Raw genomic sequence first — 25,607 nt, 5'->3', positions numbered from 1 at the left:
TGACAAGGAAAGTTGTTTAAGAGGTCGGAACAAGTGATTATATGTTAATGAATGATTACTTTCCATTTTTTAAGTTCAAATAACATGCTTTTTTTTTTTTAAATAAACTTTTTTTGATGTCTCTGCCTAGCCTACATAACCGTTGAACTCATAACAAACACCTTTTTTAATGTCAGTAAGTTAAGCTGACAGAAGCAGAAACATGAGAATGCTTGTTTGCCTTTGTAAGGCTTTTGCGCTATCACCAAACATTATTTTAAATGCTAAATTTTACTTCCGGAACAAGTTGAGCTTTATTATCCCACAGAAAAATTTTCACCCCACCGCTCCGAACGAGACAAATGAATCTGGCTCCGAGGATCATCTGCACTTTACTGTATGAGCTGGCAGATTAGCACAGATGTGTGATTATTAATAGATGGCGTGCACAAAAACACAGGTGCGTTTGCCCGTCTTGACACCTGTGTGCTGACCGGATGACTCGCAATAACACTCCATTTGTCATTATTATGCCGCAGGATCGTGGGTTTGTTGCTTTATACGTTATTAAACTGATGTATGGCTCGTTGCTCGTATTAAGTGTTATACAGAATAGCTTGTCTCTGTTTCTAGACGATGCTCTCTGCCCTTCATTTGGCCTAAGCCTCCATGAGGGCGAAGGGGTGGAATTACACCCTCCGCTGCTGGTTTGCCGTAGTCAAGGACGCTGCAGGAGTGTGGAAATATCAGACACGTAACTGTCTCACTGCAGAGAAACACAAACACACAAGTAGACCATTAATGCAATAATGTTTATTAGGGCTATATTATGCCCTTTTACATAAAATGTTTTTGGGATCTAGTCAGGTAGATTTTCAAGCTTGTGTAAGGCTGAAAAAAACTGGCAGATGCCGAAATGTCTAATTGAGGAACTCTGAGAAAAAGGAAATTAACATCTGAACTGTCCCTCACGCACCACTGGAGACACAGGTGGTCTCACCTCAGTATCAGCTAATCTATATCTTTCCCTGTTGACCCCCTCTCTCCCAAACTCCTGCTTTACCTCATATTAAGATCACCTGAAATGCACCAGAAATCTCTTTGTTACAATGTCAATCCTCACAGTATTATATGTGTTTGATATCTTTTGAAATGTCTCAGTGCGACTGGTACAAATATCTCAACTCCACAGAAGTAACATCATAAATGTTTTAAAGGTCCCGTTCTTCGCGATTCCATCTTTCAAAATTTAGTTAGCGTGTAATGTTGCTGTTAGAGCATAAATAATACCTGTAAAATTATAAAGCTCAAAGTTCAATGCCAAGCGAGATATTTTATTTAACAGAAGTTCCCTTTCAAAGCCTACAGCGATCGGCCGGTTTGGACTACACCTCTGCACTTCCTGCAGGAATGACGTCACTAGAACCGTTTGTTGACTAATGCGCCGCCCAGTCTGTCAGTAACGCTCTCTTCAATTCCTGTCTTTATGATGGCCTACGGTGCTAAATGGCAATGCTGTACCACACAGGAAAATGGTCAAAAAAGTAGTTTTTCTATAAAATTAGATTTTTGGTCTTTTCTATTTAATGCAAACCACAAAATAAGTAGATCCCTAACATTTAACCTTCAAAACGGCTAACTCATCCTTACGCCCGTTTCACACATACTCCGTCTGCAGTGCGTGTGCGTTGCGTATTTTTTTCCGTACCCATGTTAACGGATGACAGCGTTCACACTGCACGCGGATGCAGTCCGTCAGTCCGTTCCAGGAGCATTGCGTCTGCAGCAGTGCACGGATCGTTTTCGTACCGAGTCTATTTTTTGCTGCGCTGCGCTGCGTTGCGTTGCTGCATTAAAGTGATAGAACATTGTTCGCATTAAAATAAACATGTACTGACGTGAAAATCTAGTAATTTCAACACGGATGCATATCATTTAAAATATACTCTTGTTTCAAAGTCAACACATGGCTTTTTTTCTCAAGTAAAGCAACAAAACGACACCTTACCTGGCATTGAGGTAAAAAAATGTGCCATAATGGAGAGCACTCGTACTTTCTTGGAGGTGAAAAGCAAAGTTCTTTTTGACCTGCAGGATTTCTTTTAAAAGGGTGTAAAAACGAAAGAAAAGACGAGAGTCGGCTGTTTTTGAATAGACTATTCTAAGTTTCTAATTTAAAATGTTTATGATTTTAGGCTATAACCTATGTTTAAATGTTTTGCCACTTGTGTGAGCTAAGTCTAAAGTATATTTATATATAAATATGAATTAATGAATTGAAAAAATGTTTAAATGTAGTAGGCTATGTAACCTCACTTCTAGGAGGATTGGAATTCTGACGAGGCATGTTCAGTAAAAACTTTTGGATTTTAAAAAATAATGAATAAATGCTGTGTTTGTGGTGTGCAACAGCGGATCAGTTGCGGACTGCAAACGCAGCATATGTGAAAGCACTACAGGGTGTGGGGCTCCTGCAACGCATACGCAACGCAACACGCACCGCACACGCACTGCAGACGGAGTATGTGTGAAACGGGCGTTACTCTCATCACACGGAGCTCTTCCTATTGCCATTTGCCTAAGATATTGCTGTATTTTCTGAAAAGAAGAAATCATTTTCCTATTTGTACATTAATACAACAACAACAACAAAAAACTTCAAATAAATAAATAACTGCAATCATATTATTGATGGAAAAAAAATCCCAATGGGGGAATACATTACTGCAATTCCACTGTGATGCAGCGTTGCCAAATGGAAATATTGATATTTTCTCACTTTACACTGAAACTATGTTAGACAAAGTTGATTTATGAATAAAAATATCTAATTTGCTTCCCAATTATGCTGCAAAAAATCCCCCTTGAGAAGAGATGTTTAGAAATGAGGTTAATAGAGCAATTTCTGAAGTCTTCCTGTGAGGGTGACGGTGAGAAAGAGTGTTTCACAGTGACATTCAAATGTCATTTGACCTAAAAACAGAACGGCACAGGCCTGCCCTTTTAATTCCCATAATGCAATATATTGTTTTAATTATTGCCATATGGCAACTCTGTACCATAAAGGTTTAAACAATCATACATGTCATCTCAAAATAAAGTCCTTCAGGGGTCAAGGGTTAATTTTGCTGTTAATTTCTAATGTATGAGACAGCAGTGAGTTTTGGTTCTGTGGGTTCGAGTGATGTACAGTTGTTTTTTTGCTTGCCTGGACTCTGCATGTCTGTCTGTGTGTCTGCAGGCACGTGTGTTGAATGTTTGATAAGCGGATGAACCTGCAGTGCTGTCTGACATGAAACTATCAGGGGCTTTTAAATGTATTTTCTATGTATATCCAGTCCAAGCGCGCTCTCTCTCTCTCTCTCTCTCTCTCTCTCTCTCTCTCTCTCTCTCTCTCTCTCTCTCTCTCATGATCAGAGATGTCTGTGAGCTCCTGCTTTATGTGTGTATTATTACTTGCACCGCGTCATGGCTTATTAAACAAAAAAAAACACACACACAGATGTCTCCTCTCCCTCCTCGTGAAGTGAGCTGTCATCTTGCTCTGTTCCTGTGTTATCATAGACAACATTTACAGATGAACTCAGGCTCTGGGAATGTAAAAATGCTTTCTGCAATCCCAGTGTAATATTCGAAAAGGCACGATGAATTGATGAAATGAATAACGCCTTCTAAGGAGCCCCTAAAGGGACTTGTATAGGCTTGTTGCTGCAGTCTGTTACATTACCGTACATCAGATTTCATTGATCACATGTATAGAAGAAGAGATGACTGATAGGAAGATGGCGGAGGATTTTGTGCACAACAGAGTCATTGAAACATCTGATTCATTCAGCAATTAAAGGGTTAGTTCACCCAAAAATAAAATGTACATCTAACTGTAAACGCCCACAGCTGTGATTGGCTACTGTGAGACTCAGAGTAAACACCCACTGCTGTGATTGGCTGCTGTGAGACTTCAGTTTAAACGTCCACTTCCGTGATTGGCTGCTATGAGACTTCATTGTAAACGCCCACTGCTGTGATTGGCTGCTGTGAGACTGAGTCCAGAGCTTCAGTGATTGCAAATGGAACTTTATTTGATTGTTTCTATATATAATTTAATCACAGTTTTAAAAAGTTTATTTTCATCCTACTAAGAGAAACAATGTAAAGTTGAGCGTTTAATCACTGGTTTGATTTACTGACATATAGACAAAGAACATCTTACTGTACATGAATCATATCAGAAATAACTGGTCTCAGATCAGGCATTAGAATTAACACACTATGTGGCATTACTGTCGTGTCCATATCAGGAAAAGTTTGTTTGCTAAGCATGTGCTGAAATTGCAACTGATTTACCAAAGAATCCACAGTGAAATGTACAGAATACAAATAAATAATGCTCAACTGAGACATTCACATTGTTGAAAATAAATGAAATAACCACATTCCTACTATTAGGATCCTTTGAAAGGTAATATTAGTCACCCCTGTTTCACTCTCCTCTCCTCGCCATCTCACTAACACTCCAGTGGGCGGGGCCAGAGTGATGATGATCATGAAGTGGGCGTGGCCAAAGTTGCAATGATGAATTAGCCGTTGATTTTCTTCTTTAGAGGCGGTTTAGAGACACCTTCACCTATTATAGGCACATTCCACCACGAGAAGACTTGGTTACCAGAAAAGCTGTTATTGGACTAACAAGGACATTTTCAGTTCTGAAACTTACAGGATATTCTTATCGTATGATGACCTCTTATATGTCATAAGCTGATTTCTCATGACCCATTTAAAGGGGGGGTGAAATGCTGTTTCCTGCATACTGAGCTTTTTACACTGTTAAAGACTTGGATTCCCATCCTAAACATAGACAAAGTTTCAAAAACTAATGTTGGACGTTTGATGGAGTATTTCTGTGTCAAAAATACTCCTTCCGGTTTCTCACAAGTTTCGGAGAGTTTTTTTCGAGTATGGCTCGGCTTGACGTTAATAGAGCGGAAGGTCCTTGTATGGGCCGTATGGGCTCTTCTCCCGGTAGGGTGCGCGCGCGTGACTAGAGCGAGAGAGGAAATGCACGCCCATAAACACTCGCTCAGCTGCAGATCCAGTCGTCCGTGAACACTTCTGTCGGTTATAGTCCGCGCCGCGCTCCACTTTATTCCTATGGGTGACGTCGAGCGACTTCAACGCTTCAGCACAGCATTCCGGGAAGGCAGCGCTGCATTTGATCCGATTTGAACGCAGAAATGACGGGAAGCTTCACAACATCACGGATCTCCACGGTCACTGCTGTCACAGGACTTCACCAAATCATACCAAAGAAGTGTGTTTTTGACGGAGCGGTCCCAGCGATAAAGGTTCGGTCCTGCTTTGGAAGCAGCCGGTGAGTAAAACTGCTTCAAATGTCTGTGCTGTTGGCTATCGTCGCGTGAGTAAACATCAGTAAACGACACGATCGCGTGCTTCGTCATTCAAATGCGCTGACGTTACTCCATTGTTGTTCTATGTATAACGTTACACTAGTCTGACGTGCAAAACCGTTTTACTTGCTACTGCTAAGGTCTAGTCGCATACAATAGTCCATAAACCGAATCATGTCCTCATAAACTGCGAGTAAAGACACAAATGTTGACAGGCCACTAAATACAGTCCATAACACAGAGACGGACGTCCTGCTGTTGCTGTTTCTCCTGTTTTTATTTTATTTTTTTATTTCAGACTCCGAATTAGATTCTGGATCGTATCTGTATTAGCTGAGCTAGCCATGGGCTTCTCCACGCTTGAGGATGTCACCGCTTTGTGCGCATTCGTCATTCTTCAGCTCCGCCCAATACGATACAATACTACTCAAGATTGACATGAGATTGACTGAAACTGAGTGTTTCACCCCCCCTTTAAAGACTATTTTGGTCGCTCTCTTTCTTAGATTCCCATTCTAAGTGCATTTCTGCTTTTTAAATGCAATGTAAATGGGTTTTGAGTTTTATCTAAACTGATAGCTGATTTTAAGGTCACTTGTTGTTGATGTTTTCAAGGACAGACTTGAGGTCAGAGACTAGATATCAGAAAAAGAGAGTGTGTGTGTGTGTGCGTGTGCATGTGCATGCAGCTAATCTCATGCGTCACATGTCGTGTTCAATACTTAATTTCCCAGCTGTCCCATCAGCATATTGAGAACACGACGAACTATTACATCTGAGAGCTTGCTCGTCTTTAAACCTCCATCATTCACAATGTTACTTCTGCCCACTTTAATCAATAGGTTAGCTGAGAGAAGACAGGAAAAAATGGCATGGGACATGATCAGAAAGTGTCGTCCGTTCCAGTCAGATTGTGAAGTAAAACTGAGCTTGTTGTTAAATAAAGCAGATTTATGCGGCAGCGGAGTAGGTAAATAATATGCTAATAGACGAGTTATGCTGATGCTCTCAGCATCAGGTTGAGGACGTGTGGATTTTTCTGCGTATGATTAACATGTTGATGAGCTCTTGGAGTGGTGTGTTTTCTGGGATGAAGACAATGCTTGGCCCGGCCTTAGACAATAGATACAATAGACCCATTTGACCCAATCGATGGGTCGTCATTTACATCCATCACAGTTCATTTGGTCTGAAAACATCAGGAGTGCATCGAGTGCATCTTTACTCTCTGTTCATTTAGATACAGATGTTGGAGCAGCTTAAAAATGGTCCCGTTCTGTCAGTAAAAAGCACAAGTTTGCTTTATGAAAGCCTCTTATGTGACTCTTAGAGTTGTCTGCTGTTGTGTCTTTGGGATTAAACTGGGCTGAAATGTCTCAAGTTGTTGTTGTTGTTGTAGTCTCTTTGAGGTGATCTATATGATAAAATATTCTGAAAAGTTGGATACAAATAACTATTTAGCAGATAAACTGAAACTGACCATTTTCTTTTAGAAATTGCTAGTAAATTTCACAAACCTTTACAAAGAAATGACAAGCGGCATGTTTTAAATCAGAATGACTAATGATATTTCAATTTTACGTTAAGTTTTATTTACAATTTTGAAAAGTAAAAAAAAAAATGCATATGCGTATGCATTTAAAATGTCATAGTCGTTCTCTTCAGGGTAAAACAAATCAAAAATATAGTTGTTGTCACACTCAGCAGGAACATACACACATTTTTTTTTTTATTCTTTAAATAATAATAGCTCTTTAAAGTGGTTGTGTCATATGTGTCCAGCCCAATCCTTCTGTGTCAATGGAAAATATGTCAGCATTGGACAGAAAACTGTTTATTAAGCTTCTTTTATGAGGTCTTCAATCTTAACTTGTATTATCTTGCCAACTTTTTTTATTCCACTCCCGGCCAACAAAGCCAAGACAATGACTCTGTCAAGTAGAGATGTTATTTAAATTGACAGTTGTGCTATTCATGTCTAAGAAACGAACTAGTCTTGACAGAGTGACATTGACAGATCATCCTCGGCCTTATCTAATGAAACCGTTTTATTTATTTATTTTGCTTATGATGAAGTGTTGTTTCCTTGTGGCCTTAAATATGGGACAAGTCCATCAGCATCAAAACACACCAGTGTTTTTGTTAGTCTCATTAACTAAAATCATAAAAAATAAAAATAATTGTTTGTAAATATCATTAGGTCTATGTAAAGTCCCATTAAAGTAAGTGTGTGTGTGTGTGTGTGTGTGTGTGTGTGTGTGTGTGTGTGTGTGTGTGTGTGTGTGTGTGTGTGTGTGTGTGTGTGTGTGTGTGTGTGTGTGTGTGTGTGTGTGTGTGTGTGTGTGTGTGTGTGTGTGTGTGTGTGTGTGTGTGTGTGTGTGTGTGTGCGTGTGTGTGTGTGTGTGTGTTCCTCCAGCTTTTGTGAATCTCTGACTCACAGCACTCAGACGTATTGATACAGCCGTCACTAAGGTATTTTCTCAGGGTCGTGGGACTCAAATAATGTCATATTTTACTGTAACTGAAAAATGTAGCCTGTAAGTGCCGGTCTGGGATCAGATTTTATACCTTAGTGAACATTAACATTAACAAACACAGTTTTTTTTTTGACCAGTGTCTTTGAGAAATGACTCTTTTTACAAAAATATAAACTCTTGTTGTTTATGTGCAACATGTAATCTATTTCAAGATAATCATGGGACTTTTCAGTGGTATCAAGAGGGAAATATCATTGGTGTTCATACCATGAGAAAATGTATATTTGTGTCTATATATCCTAAGAAATATGTATTATAAATATTATACATCATTATAAATGTAATTGCAAATTTATTTTATTATTGCATAACATGACTTGATATATTTGGTGATACATTTTACACAGGAAAGAAAGGGGGAAACAACAGAATAAACACAAAACACAGTGCAAAGAGGTTCCAAAGCCTTTCATGTATTTTATATTTCTATTTGATTTGTAAATGCCCAGTAATCTAAATGACTAAATATCAGCCTAGCCGGTCGAGTTGAATTCCAGTGTCTTGTTTTTGCAGGTTTTGAACGTGGCAAAGATGAAATCCTGCCTCTGAAAGAAGACTCCTCACACTCCATATCCAAGAGCAAGGTAAACTCACACTCTGACAAGCTCTTATTTATTCTCCCTGCCCATGATCCTCTGGGGCTGGAATCGGATCGATGTGGGTCGGCTGTTCCTCCAGCAATCTTCAGCCCTTATTTATTAATTATACATAGTCAAGATCATCTCAGAGGTGACAGGAAGGCAGGGGGGCGTGCATTGATTAGCGGCGCTTCAGAAATAACCCTAGAGAAGATGCCATTAACATCCCACACTCTGTAATATGATCAAATAAGCAGAACCAGATAAGACCGGTTACATGACCACACATAAATGCTAAACCTCAGTCTCTCACCGCGTCTCAGTTGCGTCAGAGCCGTGCAGGTTTGCGTGAGGATTTGGATGTCGTAGACGTGCCGCCACATCCAGACAGATCATTAATAGATACATTTGCAATCCCAAATAAATTCCAAGTCAAAGATCCCGTCAAACACGAGAGCCGGATTGCAGTCCAAAAGAGAATGAGAGCTCCACGTGGCTATAGCAGATATCTTTCAAACCTTTCAAAGGCGTAATTAAAAGGTTAGTTCACCCAAAAATGAAATGTATGTCATTAATGACTCACCCTAATGTCATTAACGTGTATCAAACTGCTGATCACGTGACATTGGCGATCCGAATCATGAATCGATACGCTGATTCACAACTGTTTGAATCTTTATTTGAGGATTGAAACGAACAGGGAAGAGAAGACTATGCTGAATAAAGTCATATTTTTTAAAGTTATTTTTGGACCAAAATGTATTTTCTTTGCTTCAAGAGATTCTAATTAACCCACTGATGTCTCATATGGACTACTTTGATGGTGTTTTTGTTCCCTTTCTGGACATGGAAAGTATAGTGTGCATACACTTGCATACCTTCTCGTAATAAATGTAAAATATCTTAAACTGTGTCTGAAGATGAACGGAGGTCTTACGGGTCTGGAACAACATTAGGGTGAGCCATTAATGACATAAATTTCATTTTTGGGTGAACTAACCCTTTAACCACTGTTCACGTTAAGATATTTCTCCTATCGGCTATGAAAGGCTTTGGTGTGAAATTAAAAGACAGATCTATAGACGCACCAGGCAGGTGAACTGAGTAAATGTTCAGAATTGAAGTGCTTGGATAATGGTTTTGGTTTTAGTTAATAGTTACATGTGTCTGTGTATAATGAATTATGACATTCATTTAGGCCAAGCTAAAGCAAAGCTTAAAATCTCATGATGTATTGTACAGCATGCTGTGCAAGTTACTAATGCCTGTGTTGGTTTTACAGTCGGAAACCAAGCTCTATAATGGCTCAGACAAGGACGTATCGGCATCTGGAAACAAGCTTACGAAGAAGGAGTCACTCAAGGTACAGCCACACTCATCAATGACATTGTATTATGTATTATAATTACTAATAACTAATAATTATGACTGTGATGTTTGTTCAGGTGCAAAAGAAGAACTACAGGGAAGAGAAGAAACGCGCCACTAAAGAACTGCTCAGCACCATCACTGATCCGTCTGTCATCGTCATGGCCGACTGGCTCAAGGTGTGTCATTAAAATGTTTTTATTCTTATTATTCATATAGTTAAGATAGTTGCACTGAAAAATAAACATCTGCTGTAGAGCTGCACTGTTAATTGTGTAACAGTGATTTGGCTATATGTCTATTAAACATTTGACAAATACAATCACAGCCAACCTTCAGAAAGCAGTTGTCATGTATATTTATGAAACCGCTTTACAAACCATATTTTTAACAACACAGCATATTTCAAATTATCACGGAAGTACTGGGATAAAAGTTTATAGTTCGGATATTAACACTGATGTCTACAGTAGAGTTCAAATTAGAGTAAATCACCTTTTGAAAGTAAATTGACACTTTAAGTAAAGGTTTAATCATTACATCGTTAGACCAGTAGGGGGTGACAACAGAGAGAAAACGTTTTATTTTTAATGTTTTGAAATGTTTGTGTGATGTTGCACATCCATTTGTGTGTAATAAGCAGAGTGTACCCGCCTATAGGCGCATATGAGTCGTTAGACATTACTAGACAGTCTTTTTCATTTTCATCGCCAAAAATTCACCTGAACACACCTGGTTTTCAGACCAGCACACCAGATGGGACGCAAGTGTGTTTGCTTTTTAAACAACATGGCACTGGACGTGAAAATTAAAACTGCATCGGGCTGAAACAAAAACAAAAAAAAACAATTTATCAGAAATTGTGCATCTGTATGGTTCACAAATACTATGAAAGCAAGTGTTGTTTTACTGTAATGCATGTCCATGAATATATAAATGATCTCAAAATTGTCTCGTTCTTCATTGAATCTCACATAATTCATTCACAGGAGACTGATGCAAGTGCTCTCCTATTACGTTTTGGTAGTAAAACCCAACAGGACAAAAACATGATTAAAAATTTAAACAGCACTTATCAGTCTTTACGTCGCTGCAGGGGTAAACATTGATAAAAACCAATGTGATAGTATGCAAAAAAAGACCTGCAGGGGACAGGAGAAAGGGAAGTTTTGGATCAAGTAATGAAGCCACATGAGAAAACATCCTCAAAATGGCCTCCAGTCTCATATGAGCCCGTTTCATCTCTCTCAGATCCGTGGCACGCTGAAGAGCTGGACCAAGCTGTGGTGTGTGCTGAAGCCAGGCGTCCTGCTGATCTATAAGACCAATAAGAACGGCCAGTGGGTCGGCACCGTGCTGCTCAACGCCTGTGAGCTCATCGAGAGACCCTCGAAGAAGGATGGGTTCTGCTTTAAGCTTTTTCACCCGCTCGAGCAGTCCATCTGGGCCGTCAAGGTATGTGAGAAAACGATGCGCTAGTTAGGGATGCACGATTGTTACAAAACTCATATTTGTCAATTATTCCCTTGAAATTGTAATCGGCATTATTAATTACGATTGATAACATTGAATGATGTTTTGAATAGCTTTAAACCTTTGTTTGAAGCAACTGCATGCCATATTTTTATATGAAAATAAGCTGAACAGACACTTTGTTTCATTTTGCATCAGTTGTTACACAATTCACGTCTGCAAAAAAATTAATAATAATTTTTACAAATTTACAAATTTAACAACAATATGAAATCAGGGAATGCAAAAATATCTTAAAAAGGGGAAAACACGTAAAAACATTTTGTTCAACAACAAATTTATCTTGAATGCAGGCCCCATAGACTTTCATTGGAGGTGTATTACTATAATTGTTATTCCTAATTTTTTTTAATAAGTAAAGAAACAATGAGGAACAAGTCAAAAAAATAAAAATAAGCTGAAAGCACTGTCATTGCTTTTCTTAAAAAGCCTCATTAAGCCTCAAATGTCAACTTGGTTAAAATATGCATGGTATTATAACCTTATACTAAAACTCAAATTAAAACCGTAGAAAACATGCTTAACCTCATGAAGAAAGAAAAAACGCACATCTTAAGCACACATAATAATGTAAGTGGACTTTTTGGGGGGAATTTGCGCCTCTAATTTGCGTAATTTACACCGATTATATAACTGTTATACCGATTGTATACAGATTATATACCTCTATAACTGGCATCCGTAATTGTAATCACGATTAGAAATCAACGATTAGCACGATTAGCTTTTTTTGATTTGCATTGTTTTGCATTATCATTTGAATATTAAATGTTTGGGGTGGACATGCCTTTAATATTTGAAGTGGATATTTAAAAAATCTTATGAGAATGGGCTCTTTAATATGAGTATTTCTAGTGTAAAAAGTACCGTTTGATGAAGTGTTGTTTACGTGTTTCACAGGGTCCTAAAGGAGAAGCCGTAGGATCCATCACACAGCCGTTACCCAGCAGCCACCTGATCTTCAGAGCGGCTTCAGAATCTGACGGTGAGACACACACTCAACAGACCGCCAAAAAAAAGATTGCTGTATTTTACTATTGTTTCAATCTTTGCGTGATGTGCGCAGGCCGATGTTGGATGGACGCTCTGGAACTGGCTCTGAAATGCTCGAGTTTGCTGAAGAGAACAATGATCAGAGAGGGCAAAGAGGAGACGGCGCAGACCGCAGAGCACTCGCACATCAACTTCTACAGTCTGCTGCGGGCACACAACATGCAGGGCTTTCAGTACGAACACATTAACACACTGAGCTGTCATGTTACAGGCTCTTTAGATTAATATTTTATTTAGCATTGATAAAAACGGACACTTCATGCATATTCATTTTTAATGTCGGACGTTCAGCTGCAGAGTTCCATGACCGTAACTTGAAATCTTAAGCGAGAGTTCAGTCATGTATAATATAATACCAGATAGTTATTTTTATTTTAATGGCACACAAGAAATATGATTACCAATCACACAAATCTTCAGTTTCGATGTTTACATCCCCCTTTTTCAGTGGTGTTGGTTCTAGGAGTATTTTTCCATTCATTGTTTACCATTTGGATTTATAAAAAGTCTTTATTAAACCGTTATACGTCATGAACTAAAACAACCAGCTATGAAACTTTGATTTGAAACAATAAAGTATTTGATAATCAGACTTAAAGATAAAGGTACAAGACAATAGGTTAAAAACTACAATCTCACGAAGCATTGCGAATGACATTAAAAACGATAGAAAATTACAAAACCATTCATTTCAGTTTATTGTAATATATGCATATATAGCAAGTCTTCATGATAACATCATTTGCAGTTCTTTGTGGGAGTGGGTGGAGCTAAAGAGCTCTTTTGGGGCATTTTGCTTGTCGCTACCCTCTGATTGGTGGAATTTTATGTACAGCATCATGGGTAATGTAGTTTTTAACCACAAATTCAACTATTAAACATGATTATGTTGAAAAATAATTTGAATTAATGCTGGCTGACGGCAATCGATTAACAAACTCGTAGCTCACATTAGGTCTGTCTTTAAAGTTTTATAACTTTTTTCACTATGGAGAAAATGTATGACGTTTTAACTTCCAGAACGCAGCTGTTGCACTATATACGCTTACATTGACCAAAACTGATCAGCACATCACTAATGCAAGTCCTGTGTTTGTGTACTAACTGAGAGTTTGCGTGATCCGTCAGGTTTAACGACAGTGACCAGTTTAAGGATCCGGACCTGTATTCTGATAAGTCGGACCGTGAGAATGAGCAGGAGCAGGAGGAGTGGGAAAATGAGGTGATGGAGAAAAGTGAAGAGAGCGACAGCGACACGTCGGAGCGACAGGAAGACTCGTACGTCGACCTGGATCCCAACGAGACGCTGCGAGAAACGCCTTACATTGAGCAGAGCCACGAGGAGCTCGGAGAGGTGTGTGTGAGACTGTTAAATACAATCCCTTGTTTAAAAACACTGTGAATGGTGTGTAAATAATGACATTATGATAATGTCATTTGACTCGAGTGAAGTGCTATTAATGCACAGATGCTATCACAATATTCAGACGTCTATTTTTACAGCAGACAGCTGGGGAGTTGAACAGTAAGTCTGTGGTGGATATGACACAATCTGTTCATTCAATCTGTGTGTGTGTGTGTGTGTGTGTGTGTGTGTGTGTGTGTGTGTGTGTGTGTGTGTGTGTGTATCAGGCGGGCGAAGCGGCTCAGACAGAGACGGTATCAGAAGAGAATAAATCTCTGATCTGGACTCTACTGAAGCAGGTCCGGCCCGGCATGGACCTCTCCAAAGTCGTGCTGCCCACCTTCATCCTCGAGCCACGATCCTTCCTGGACAAACTGTCTGATTACTACTACCACGCTGACTTCCTGTCGGAGTAAGATAACACACAGACACAGTGACATTCAGAGTATTTAGATGGTCTTTTTATATTCACAAATAAATCAGAAACTAATAAAAATATTTTAAATAAAGCTGTTTGTTTGTTGTTGAAAAAACTCATTGAAAATTAGAAATGTTGGCAACTAAAATAAATAGTTGAAATATTAACATTACTAAAACTGAAATGAAAATAAAACTAAATATAAATAAGTAAATAACAATTAATATAAGAACATCAACATTACTAAAAAAAACTATTCAAATATGAAAAATATTTGACATATAATAACTACTTATAGTTTATGAATAATAACAAAATTACACTGGAGCACTAGTTATGTTTTACATGAAGTACCTAACAAGTTTCTGCCTTTTTGGGTTCTACTTAAAAAATAATTTTGTTTTAAAAACCATAAATTGTGTTTTAAAAAATAAAGTAAGTATATTAAAATAATATATTTATGTTTTTAAATGTAATTTATACTTAAATAATATATATATATATATATATATATATATATATATATATATATATATATATATATATATATTATTTATATTATTATTTAATATATATATTAAATGTAATTTATATTAAAATATGTATTTATATTTTTAAATGTCATTTATATCAAAATTAGTTTTGCATAATTAAGTTTAAAGTGGGCCAAACATGGTAAAATCACTGTCACTAAATAATAATAATAATAATAATAATAATACAATTAATTAAAGCAGCACTAGGTAACTTTTCAACCTTCATAATATATTTTTAAGACTCTTGTGATGATACATCGACTTACAACAGGTTGAATGACACATCTGCCATAGCCTGATGGGGTCTGTATCGTTTTTAATCGTACTTTTAAACTTCGGGTTTCGGGTAGTAACCCGAGAACAAAAAGAACTACAAAATTCGACTGCTTTACGGCATATACGTCACTTCCACCAACACACACACACTTCCTTACATTCGGACGTGCGAGCCCAACTTTGTTCGTCGGATTATATAGTCATGTCCGAAGCAGCAGAGACAAATAAGAAAGAAAAGGTTTTGTTGAAGAAAAGCAATAAGAGGAAACGAAAAAGTGATGTGATTAAAGGCAGGACGAGGATCAAAATGTGACCAGCGTTTGCTCGTCGGCGTGAGCTGAAGGAGGCGTGCCCGACCGATGCTGTCCTGCTTGTTACGGCGATTACCGACCACTCGAACATTGAACTGAAGTATCATATAGATTCTGTAAAACGCTAACCAATAGACTACTATAATGACGCTGGCTTGTAAACGTGAGCATCGTGATTTTTTGCCGTTTGAAAAAAATAAAACCCATGAAATTATATTCATATGACCTGCTGAAACATGCCACTGACTGTACCTGGGGTGAAGACATTTCCCACGCGCCGCCAGAAGAACACCTGCATGTGAACTCCTCCTGCAGTGTTCAGGGGAACCGTTAGTGCTGCACCAACCCGCGGGACACTTTTATGAAGTTATTTGGCCCACACCGCACCACTGTATATATTTTTACAACCCGCCCGCACCCGCGACCATTAAATAGACATACGGGGTCCGTGGGTTATGAGACGACCCGCGCATTACTAGTTCAGGGCTATCAGGACTGTCATGTCAACAAATGCACGCGTGATGGCATCCCCTGATGTAGGATGACAGAGCTTACGACAGTAGTTGAGGACATTATTTTTTCCCAACTGTAGGGGGACCCCGAGAGCAAAAGTTACCCAGTACTGCTTTAAATTATATTTATTTATATGAATTATAATCACAACAAATTGTTTATTATTGTGATTATTATTATTATCATTATTATTAGATATAAATGTACTTCATTTCATTTGATTATTTGTCCAGAGTGCTCGAAGTGGGGCGGTACTTATCCAGTACCATTTTACTCTTAAGCGCACCTGCACTTTTTCTTGCGTACCGCTACGTCTCGGTTTGGTATAATGGATCAATTGTCTGTGCAGTATGACTGTGACTGAAGCCCGTGAATCACTGTAGGTGTATTCAAGATGTTAAGATTTGCAACGAGCCATTCCTATGCGACGCTGATGATAAAATATGCGACCCATTTGAATTCTATTGAGATTGTAGTAAAACACTACAGGGAAAGTCGAACAGGATCTAAAACAGCCACTAAAATGACTGATGAAAAGAGGGGTAACATCATCCTGCAAGCTTTATAAACTCATAACGACCACATTTACTAGATTATAACGCTTTATTTATTGTGGTAAATTGTGGCTAGAATTTCTAATGGATAATCAGTTAAGGGAATAGATTTTTCACTAAAGATGTACAGTATATTACATCTGTGGCATGTTGTAGCTATAGTTTCTAACTCTGTTGCTATTTTTCATAACATATCCTTTAGATAAACAAAATTTTAAAAGTTAAAGGGCTGTTTGCATGCCATTTCACTTTTTTAACTTTAGTTAGTGTGTAATGTTGCTGCTTGAGCATAAACAGTATCTGCAAAGTTACAGCCCTGAAAGTTCAATGCAAACGGAGATATTGTCTTTTAAAGTTATGGCAGTTTATTGCCTACAAAAAATGGCCGGTTTGGACTACAACGAGCTTCTTCCTGGGTTGGTGACATCATAAACCCTCGCTAGTCTCCGCAGATGTGACTTCTGCCCGTAATGGGAAGGGGCGTGGCCTTAACTTGGGCTTGGTACTTCAGCCAATAAAAATACAGGAAACTACATTTGGCCATCTAACCAATCTAAGACCATTGTGTTTTTCGGAGGGATGGGCTTCAGAGAAGCAGGAAGCAGATGAGACGTTCAAAGGACAGTGTAGAAAGAGGTGTGGAATAAAGGGAGAATAGAAGAAACATACAGCGTTTAAAAAAGAAAAGAAAAGAAGTATTAAGACATGTTATACTGCGCCCATAAACACAACCAAGCCTAGAAAAGAAAACATGGAACCACCTTTTTAACATTGCCCTGCATGGTAATGAGGATCCGTCATTAGTCTTGATTTGTAAATAAACCCTTATTGTAATAAATGCTATAGTTAAACAATTACAAGAACTATATGTTAGTTTTAAGGCTGATTACAACTAGAAAGAGCTTTATAGACCTTCTTGAATTATTGACTAAACAATCTATGTTTGTCCACATATCGTTCTCAGTGTGAAAGCAAAATAAAATGTAAAACTACACATCAAAATCAGACTATAGTTTGTTTCATTAAAGTAACACCGTAGTTGTCTGTTGTTTGTGTCATCAGAGCGGCGGTGGAGGAGAACGCTTATAACCGGATGAAGAAGGTGGTCAAATGGTACATTTCTGGATTCTACAAGAAGCCAAAGGTGAAGACAGATTCACTAGCAGCCTTCAGGAGTCTCAAATCTGTCGTTTTACTTCATATTCCCATCATTTTCGTCATTGACAGGGTTTGAAGAAACCGTATAACCCCATTATCGGAGAAACGTTTCGCTGTTTATGGATCCACACCAGGACGACCAGCAAAACCTTCTACATCGCAGAACAGGTAAAGCACTGACATCAGCTTTCATTCCAGTTAGTATTGCACTACACACCCAAGATAATGCATCTGTTGTCCTCCAGGTGTCCCATCATCCTCCAGTTTCAGCCTTTTATGTCAGTAACAGGAAGGATGGCTTTTGTCTCAGCGGCAGCATCCTGGCCAAGTCCAAGTTTTACGGTGGGACAGAAGATGCACTCTATTAAAGCACATGATTTTGCATAACACACACACACGTCTGATTGTGATTTTGTTGTTGTGTCTTTTAGGAAACTCTCTGTCGGCCATCTTGGATGGTGAAGCCAGGCTGTCGTTTCTGAACAGAGGGGAGGACTATGTGATGAACATGCCCTACGCTCACTGCAAAGGTATGTCTGCGCTCATGCACATGCATTAAAGGGTTAGTTCACCCAAAAGTTCTCTCATTAATTACTCACCCTCATGTCATTCGACACCCGTCAGACCTCCGTTCATCTTCTGAAACAGATGAAGATATTAGTGTTGAAATCCGATGACTCAGAAAGGCCTTCATTGACACAAATGTCATTTCCTCTCTCAAGACCCATAAAGGCACTAAAGACGTCGTCACAAAGCCCATCTCACTACAGCGGCTTTGTGGCACAAAATCACAATTATTTTATGAAGCGGCGAGAATAGTTTTTGTGCGCAAAAAAAACTAAATAACGACTTATATAGTGATGGACTGAATTCAAAACAATGCTTCGTAAAGTTTCGAACGTTATGAATCAGTGAATCGATTCATGATTCGGATCGGCCAATGTTACGTGATTTCAGCAGTTTGATACGCGATCCGAATCATGAATCAATACGCTGATTCAAAACTGTTCGAATCATTGTTTTGAAATCAGCCCATCACTATATAAGTCGTTATTTCGTTTTTTTGTCCACAAAAACTATTCTCGCCGCTTCATAAATGATTGTAGAGCCGCTGTAGTGAGATGGGCTTTGTAACGACGTCTTTAGTGCCTTTATGGGTCTTGAGAGAGGAAATGACATTGGTGTCAATGAAGGCCTTTCTGAGTAAGTACTAGGGTAAGTAATTAGTGACAGAATTTTTCATTTTTGGGTGAACTATCCCTTTAATGTCTAACTAACACCCGTCAGCTCAGCTAACACCCCGACTCATACTGCATGACTAACCCTATCCCCGTTGTCTTCTGTAGGGACACATCTAGGTATGTTTACATGTGTAGTAACTCGTTTGGACTGGTTTAGATACATGTGCAGTATCCAGTCTAGATTTTGCATTTAGTTAGAATAAGACAGTTTGGTAACACTTTATACAGAATATCTCTCTAAATGATAACAAGAAAAACAATTCATTATGGAATGTTTAACAGATCATTAGCTAATGTACATTCATATATATATTGTATGTTTATTTAAGTGTGTGTGTGATATATATATATATATATATATATATATATATATATATATATATATATATATATATATATATATATAAATATATATGATTCATGATTTTAATTTTTCAAAAGTATATTATATAATAAATAAATAATATTATATAATAAATATTTTATTTATATATTAAAATTATATATTGTTATTAATTATACATATATTATTAAATATACTTTTTCAATTTTAAAAATAATAAATATATTATATAATATTTATTTAAATAATTGTATTATTTTTATAATTACAATATTTAACATATATATACATAAACATAATTCATAAGTTATTATTATTTTAAATAATAATATTTATATATTATTATTATATTATATTTAAAATATTATATATTTTATGTATATATTAATACATATAACAATATTATAATGTATATGTGTGTTTGTTTTTATTGTATTTATTTGTAAATATTTAATTTTGTATATATTTATATGTGATTCATAATTGGAAGTATTATTGTAAATGTAAAATATATTTATTTATATATATATATATATATATATATATATATATATATATATATATATATATATATATATATATATATATATATATATATATATATATTTTTTTTTTTTTTATAATATGATTTTTTCATATTTGATTTGATAATCTATAGTATCATAATGAAGTGTTACCAAAGACCCATCTCCTGCAGACTAAGGCCTGGTTTAGCAAGCGTCATGTATTTACGGCTGTTTGTCCAGTAACGTGATTTGTGCGTTGTTGGGTTTTATTTATAAGATTATTATTATTATTGTAAGGAAACATGTACAAATAAAATAAATCTCAATGTCCATGCACACACACATAGGTGTATTCACTAACACTCAGATACACCATTCAGTCATGCAGATTAACACATTCTGTGTCTGTGTGTCTCTCAGGGATCCTGTACGGTACAATGACTCTGGAGTTGGGCGGTCAGGTGTCCATCACCTGTGAGAAGACGGGCTACAGCGCTCAGCTGGAGTTCAAACTCAAGGTGTGTGTGTGTATGTTTAAGCTTTGTGACATTTAGAGGAACAGTGTGGCACAGACAGAAAGCCCTCAGACATCACATCCGTAACACATCAAACCAAATGCCACACTGATAACGACATCCACATAGCATCCACAAATGAATGATGCTTTGTATGACTTCAATCACATGACTGATATTTTTCCATCATCTCAGCCGTTCCTTGGCAGCAGTGATAGTGTCAACCAGATCAGTGGGAAAATCAAACTTGGGAAGGAGGTGCTGGCGACACTCGAAGGGCACTGGGTGAGTAGTGTGTGTGTGTGTGTACATGTTTTTCTAGCCTGGTGGGGACTTCAACCTGAATGCACACAGACTCATGGGGACTCGTGTCACTGTGGGGACCTAAATTGAGGTGCCCATGGGTACAAAAGCTTATAAATCATACAGAATGAGTTATTTTGAAAATGTAAAACTGCAGAAAGTTTCCTGTGATGGGTAGGTTTAGGGGCAGGGGCAGTGTAGGGGGATAGAAAATATGGTTACGAATAAAATCATTACGTCTATGGTGAGTCCCCAGAAAGATGTGTGTGTGCGTGTGCGTGTGCATGTTTGTGTGTGCTAATATAGTCTAGACGGACTGATCACAGACCGCCTGCTGCATTCTGCACACAAAAATTAGTGGTGTAAATCGAACTTTTAGTCACAATACTATACAACATTGATTGTCGATGCCACGATACAATTATGATTCGATTAGATTTGTGGGTGTATCAATTGATATATCAATATTTTGTGCCGCTGGTTTAATTTTGCCCAGTTTCACAGACAAGGCTTAAGCTAGTCCCAGACTGAAACCCATGTTTGAGCTGTTTTAACTGAAAGCAACTTGCACTGGCATATCTTAAAATATGTCAGGGTCAGTGTTTTGTCTCATAATGCACACCAGTGATGTCTTTGCTAAGGCATATTTGTAAAAGCTACTGGCCTAATCTGAGCCCTGCCTTTGTGTACCAGGTTGATTTTATTTATACTTGGAAATGAAACCAAAATATAACATTGACATTAAACTGAAATTTTCAAATCCTGTATCCCAATTGGGACGTCCGTAACATAAAAAAAACACTTTAGTTTTTTTATAATATAGAACAAAAAGAGGGAGGGAAGCAATGGCAACAGTCAACATGCAAACTCTAGAGCGGTGAAATAAGTGAGGGTTTAAAATGTCCAACACTAGTCACAGTCCCTATCATAGTCATTAGCTGTGCATTTCTGTTGGAGCTGCATGCGCTGAGGCTGAAAATGAACATGGTGTGCTTTACTGCTGCATTCATTTTTAACCAGATGCATCCTATATGAGGTTAATCAGATATAGATAGCCCTACACAATATAAACACAACAACTTGTAACTTGTATTTGCATGAAACAAAAGTCTGCAAATGCTCACGCTTCATTTTTCCTCGTGTCTGTTTCATGGTTGAGCAGCATGCACATGCCTGACCCTGATAAATCCTTGATTGATACGTTTTATCGATTAGCTGTATTATTGAAAATCAATCATCAATTAATTTTTAACATCTCTAATCCTTAGCTATGTATTGTTACATCCCTAACAAAAATAACAAGGAATCAACTGTAAATTATACATAAAAATCTAAAAATGTGTCACTTCACATGTCAATCAAACTAGTTCCAGTTCTCGGCCAGAAAAGTCAAACGTTTGGCTTTGACTAATAAGTCTAAAGCATGTCGTTTGCCAAAGCTAATGATGTTAGCAAATCGAAATGTTTCCTGACCTGAAGCTAAGGCTGGCGACACACTGTAAGCGTCTCGGCTCGGTGGCGTGTCGGATTTTATTTCGGCTCCCATGTTAACAGGTTATATCAGAGGCTTTCAAACTGGGGTCCGGAGACCCCCAGGGGTCCTCCGGAAGGTTCTACGGGGGCCCCAGAAATTTTAATAGAATAAGAAGACAAAGCAAAAAGTTATCAAATCTACCAAACATTCATTTCTAAATGTTTCTCTACCTTTCTTGCTGTATACATACTTTCCAGAATTGTATACCTGTATCTTTGCTTTGTATCTTTAGTTTTTCTAAAACTAAAAAAACTAAAAAGAGTTTATCTCACTATAGTCTCCTTTATCTCGCTCTCTGGGGTTGTAAGGCAGTATTCTCAATGCAGTACGTGAGCTGCTTACTTACAATTATTGTGAAAGTTACAAATCATTTTTAATTGAAAATGTTCTTCTTCAGGTTTATACATCCAACATTAACTATAGCCAATTTAAGTTTGGAAACAATATGTTGTATTTATAATGTCACACCTACTATTTATCTAACAGTTTAAATAAGTTTTTTTCATACATAAAAAAAACAGATGGATTTTAGGAAGGGGGTCCCTCATAAAAGGTTCATCATATTTGAAGGTCCTTGGCATCATAAAGTTTGAAAACCCCTGGGTTAGAGCTTACACACTGCCTGCGTGACACACACGGCTCAGGTTCGAGCCGCGCCGAAAACACATGCATACTAAAAATAGAACCAACGCTGATTTTCATGCAATACACAAGCGTGTTGGAAGCGTTTTCAGGAAAAATACAATAGGAAAAGATGCTTAGATGCCATTTTGACATGAATAGGTATTAATAACTTACATTTTGATGTTTGAAAGTCTTTAGGTTTCGACATAAATGCAGCTATAACTGTGATTTAAATAAATAATAATTATCGATTTTCAAATATTGCACGTCAGTACAGAACAAAATTTTCTGCAGCCTATTTTGCCGTCAATACCATAGTATGGTCAATACTGCCGACGTTATCGTTGCTGTATCAGTAGGCTATATATTTATGTTTTACAGGAAGTATACATAGGGCCTTCTCTGTACGTCAACTAGCAGCAGCAGCGGCACGTCTGAGGCTTTTGGTGCGCAAAGGCATAGAAAATGGCACGCAACAGAAACGCCACGCTCACAGTCTCCGGCCTAAGGCTTCTTAGGACTCTTAGTCAGATGCCATTTTGTGTGTTTTCTACAGGACAGCGAGGTCTTCATCAACGATAAGAAGACGGGTGAGATGGAGACGTTCTGGAACCCAACGCCAGAGCTGAGGCAGGACCGCCTGATCCGATGCACCGTTCCTCCTGAAGAACAGGGCGAGTTCGAGTCCGAGAGGTAAAAATACAACACACAGTATAATGCAAGAATCTCAGAGAAAATGTGGATGAATAAATCAAAAGTAGGGCTGCACGCTTAATCAAATTAGTGAGATTAGTGTCAGTGAAGAAGAGTGCTATTGAAGTCTAAAGTCTGCATGTTCTGCGCTCTTTGTGTGAATGAGCGCCACAGTTTTGTCCACTACACACACACCGAAGAACGCATGATGCTCGTGGTGTTTTCAGTCTCACTATAACGTCATCAACTGAGAGTCACTTCACAAGCATTTCATCTGAGAAAACGATCCGTTACACACAGAAATTCAGACCTTCAATACAACCTGCCAAAATAAAAGTTGTCTCATCACTATTGGACAGTAGAATATACGATTTATTATTATTAATAATACAATTATAAACTTATTTTTTAAGGAATATCACACACATTTTTCTTATTGTTTTTTACATCATATATTATCATTTTATTTGAATTGGATTACACTTTAAAAGATTAATTAAACTAATGCTTTACGCCTTTTGATGACCACTATTTTAGATGAATACATGTGTATTTATTACAACAGAATTTCTGAAGAACAACCATTGATAGGACCCTATTGTTTTAAAAATTGTCAATAAATTATTAAATTGTTAAAATTGTATGAATTTTGTTGATTAGACATGATTATTCAAATCATTAAAGCAGACTCCTGAACATTTTAATTAGAAAACACAGAATTTGGGAAAAAATGTAATTAAATTATTTTAAAGGGCACTAAAAAAAAACCTTTACATTTAATTTAACCATTAAAATGCAATCCAGATAAATTAAAACTGGAAAAAACTATCTGGGGAAAAAAAAAACGGGATTTATTTGATGGCTGACGCTCCGTGACACAACAAATAAACCTAAAGGTTTGCACACCGAGTCTCCACACGTTAAAAAATAAAAGCAACACACACTGTTTACACACTGCCTCCGAAACTTTCGTCCGTCATACATTTTTTTGGATCGGATTAAATTTTCTGCATTTTTCACATCCGTAGCTTTTTAAGAGGTGTATGTCAGACTCAGTGTTCAAAGCGCTCAAATAGTTTCACGAATTTGAAAACGACCACATTTAAGGAAGTCTTTCTCTGTCCTCTTAAGGCTGTGGCAACATGTGACACGAGCCATAAATAACAAGGACCAGACAGAGGCGACCAATGAGAAGTTCATTCTGGAGGAGGTTCAGAGGAAAGCGGCCCGCGAGCGCAAGGCCAAGTGCGAGGATTGGGCGCCCGCTCTGTTTGAGCAAGACCCCGCCACCGGAGAATGGCATTACCGCTACGCTGAGTAAGCGCAGCTTTTGATTTCATTATGCCTTAAAAATTTATGTTTTATGACTCTATTTGTTTTCCACCGTGTTTGATGATCAATTTGTATTATATCATATATCCAGAAAAATGAAAGCGCAACTCAGAAGAAAATTCATGAGGCACTATTATTATTACAATTGTATTAAATGGTTAAAGTTTGATCAATTCTATTGATGATTTTTTATGATTGAATTAAATTTATTTAGCTAAACCGTCAAAATGCAATCCAGAAAAATTCAAATGGAAAACACTCTATTTGGGAAAAATAAAACTGATTTCATAAGGCCCAAAAATGTCATTTTTGTTGAAAATTTGTGTTAAATTATGTTTCAACACAGAATATCTAATATAAAATAAAAATTAGGCCCATTATTATTAACTTAATTAAAGGGTTAGTTCACCCAAAAATTTAAATTATTTCATTAATTACTCACCCTCGTGTCGTTGGACACCCGTAAGACCTTCGTTCATCTTCAGAACACAAATTAAGATATTTGTGTTGAAAGCTGAGAAAGGCTTCAGAAAGGCCTCCATTGGCATTCAGTACATTCCCACTCACAAGAGCCATAAAGGCACTAAACACATCGACACAAAGCTCATCTCACTACAGTGGCTGTACAATAATGTTACAATGCGACGAAAATAGTTATGCGCACAAAAATCAAAATAATGACTTTATCCACCAAGTTATTGTCTTCCGTGAGGTCTCTGACGTGAACTCACGTAATAGCGGCGCTCCTCCTCTTCCGGGTCATGTGTCTGAACGGCGGATCTGCGTCATATTCTCGCACATGTGTCGAGTTCACGTCAATAACTTGGTGGATAAAGTCATTATTTTGATTTTTGTGCGCACAATAACTATTTTCGTCGCATTGTAACATTAT

At 37.5% G+C, this 25,607-nt stretch overlaps 1 protein-coding gene across 6 annotated transcripts in view; it reads left to right on the top strand.

The window, feature by feature from the left end:
• osbpl8 (oxysterol binding protein-like 8) overlaps nucleotides 1-25,607 on the top strand; it is a 92,861-nt gene that overhangs the window by 60,496 nt on the left and 6,758 nt on the right. For all 6 annotated transcript variants that reach the window (XM_067426961.1, XM_067426959.1, XM_067426963.1 and 3 more), the window contains 16 exons: nucleotides 8,435-8,505; nucleotides 9,782-9,862; nucleotides 9,945-10,046; nucleotides 11,119-11,322; nucleotides 12,301-12,385; nucleotides 12,467-12,626; nucleotides 13,582-13,807; nucleotides 14,086-14,270; nucleotides 17,529-17,610; nucleotides 17,694-17,792; nucleotides 17,870-17,966; nucleotides 18,056-18,154; nucleotides 20,135-20,232; nucleotides 20,425-20,514; nucleotides 23,247-23,383; nucleotides 24,515-24,700. In XM_067426961.1, the coding sequence (XP_067283062.1) occupies nucleotides 8,435-8,505; nucleotides 9,782-9,862; nucleotides 9,945-10,046; nucleotides 11,119-11,322; nucleotides 12,301-12,385; nucleotides 12,467-12,626; nucleotides 13,582-13,807; nucleotides 14,086-14,270; nucleotides 17,529-17,610; nucleotides 17,694-17,792; nucleotides 17,870-17,966; nucleotides 18,056-18,154; nucleotides 20,135-20,232; nucleotides 20,425-20,514; nucleotides 23,247-23,383; nucleotides 24,515-24,700 (2,002 nt within the window). The remainder of the gene's footprint in view (nucleotides 1-8,434; nucleotides 8,506-9,781; nucleotides 9,863-9,944; nucleotides 10,047-11,118; nucleotides 11,323-12,300; nucleotides 12,386-12,466; nucleotides 12,627-13,581; nucleotides 13,808-14,085; nucleotides 14,271-17,528; nucleotides 17,611-17,693; nucleotides 17,793-17,869; nucleotides 17,967-18,055; nucleotides 18,155-20,134; nucleotides 20,233-20,424; nucleotides 20,515-23,246; nucleotides 23,384-24,514; nucleotides 24,701-25,607) is intronic.

This window comes from Pseudorasbora parva, chromosome 20 (assembly GCF_024679245.1).
Source record: "Pseudorasbora parva isolate DD20220531a chromosome 20, ASM2467924v1, whole genome shotgun sequence".
Classification (NCBI taxonomy): Eukaryota; Metazoa; Chordata; class Actinopteri; order Cypriniformes; family Gobionidae; genus Pseudorasbora; species Pseudorasbora parva.
Note: the sequence above shows the minus strand (reverse complement) of the source record. Positions and strands in the feature narration are given on the sequence as shown.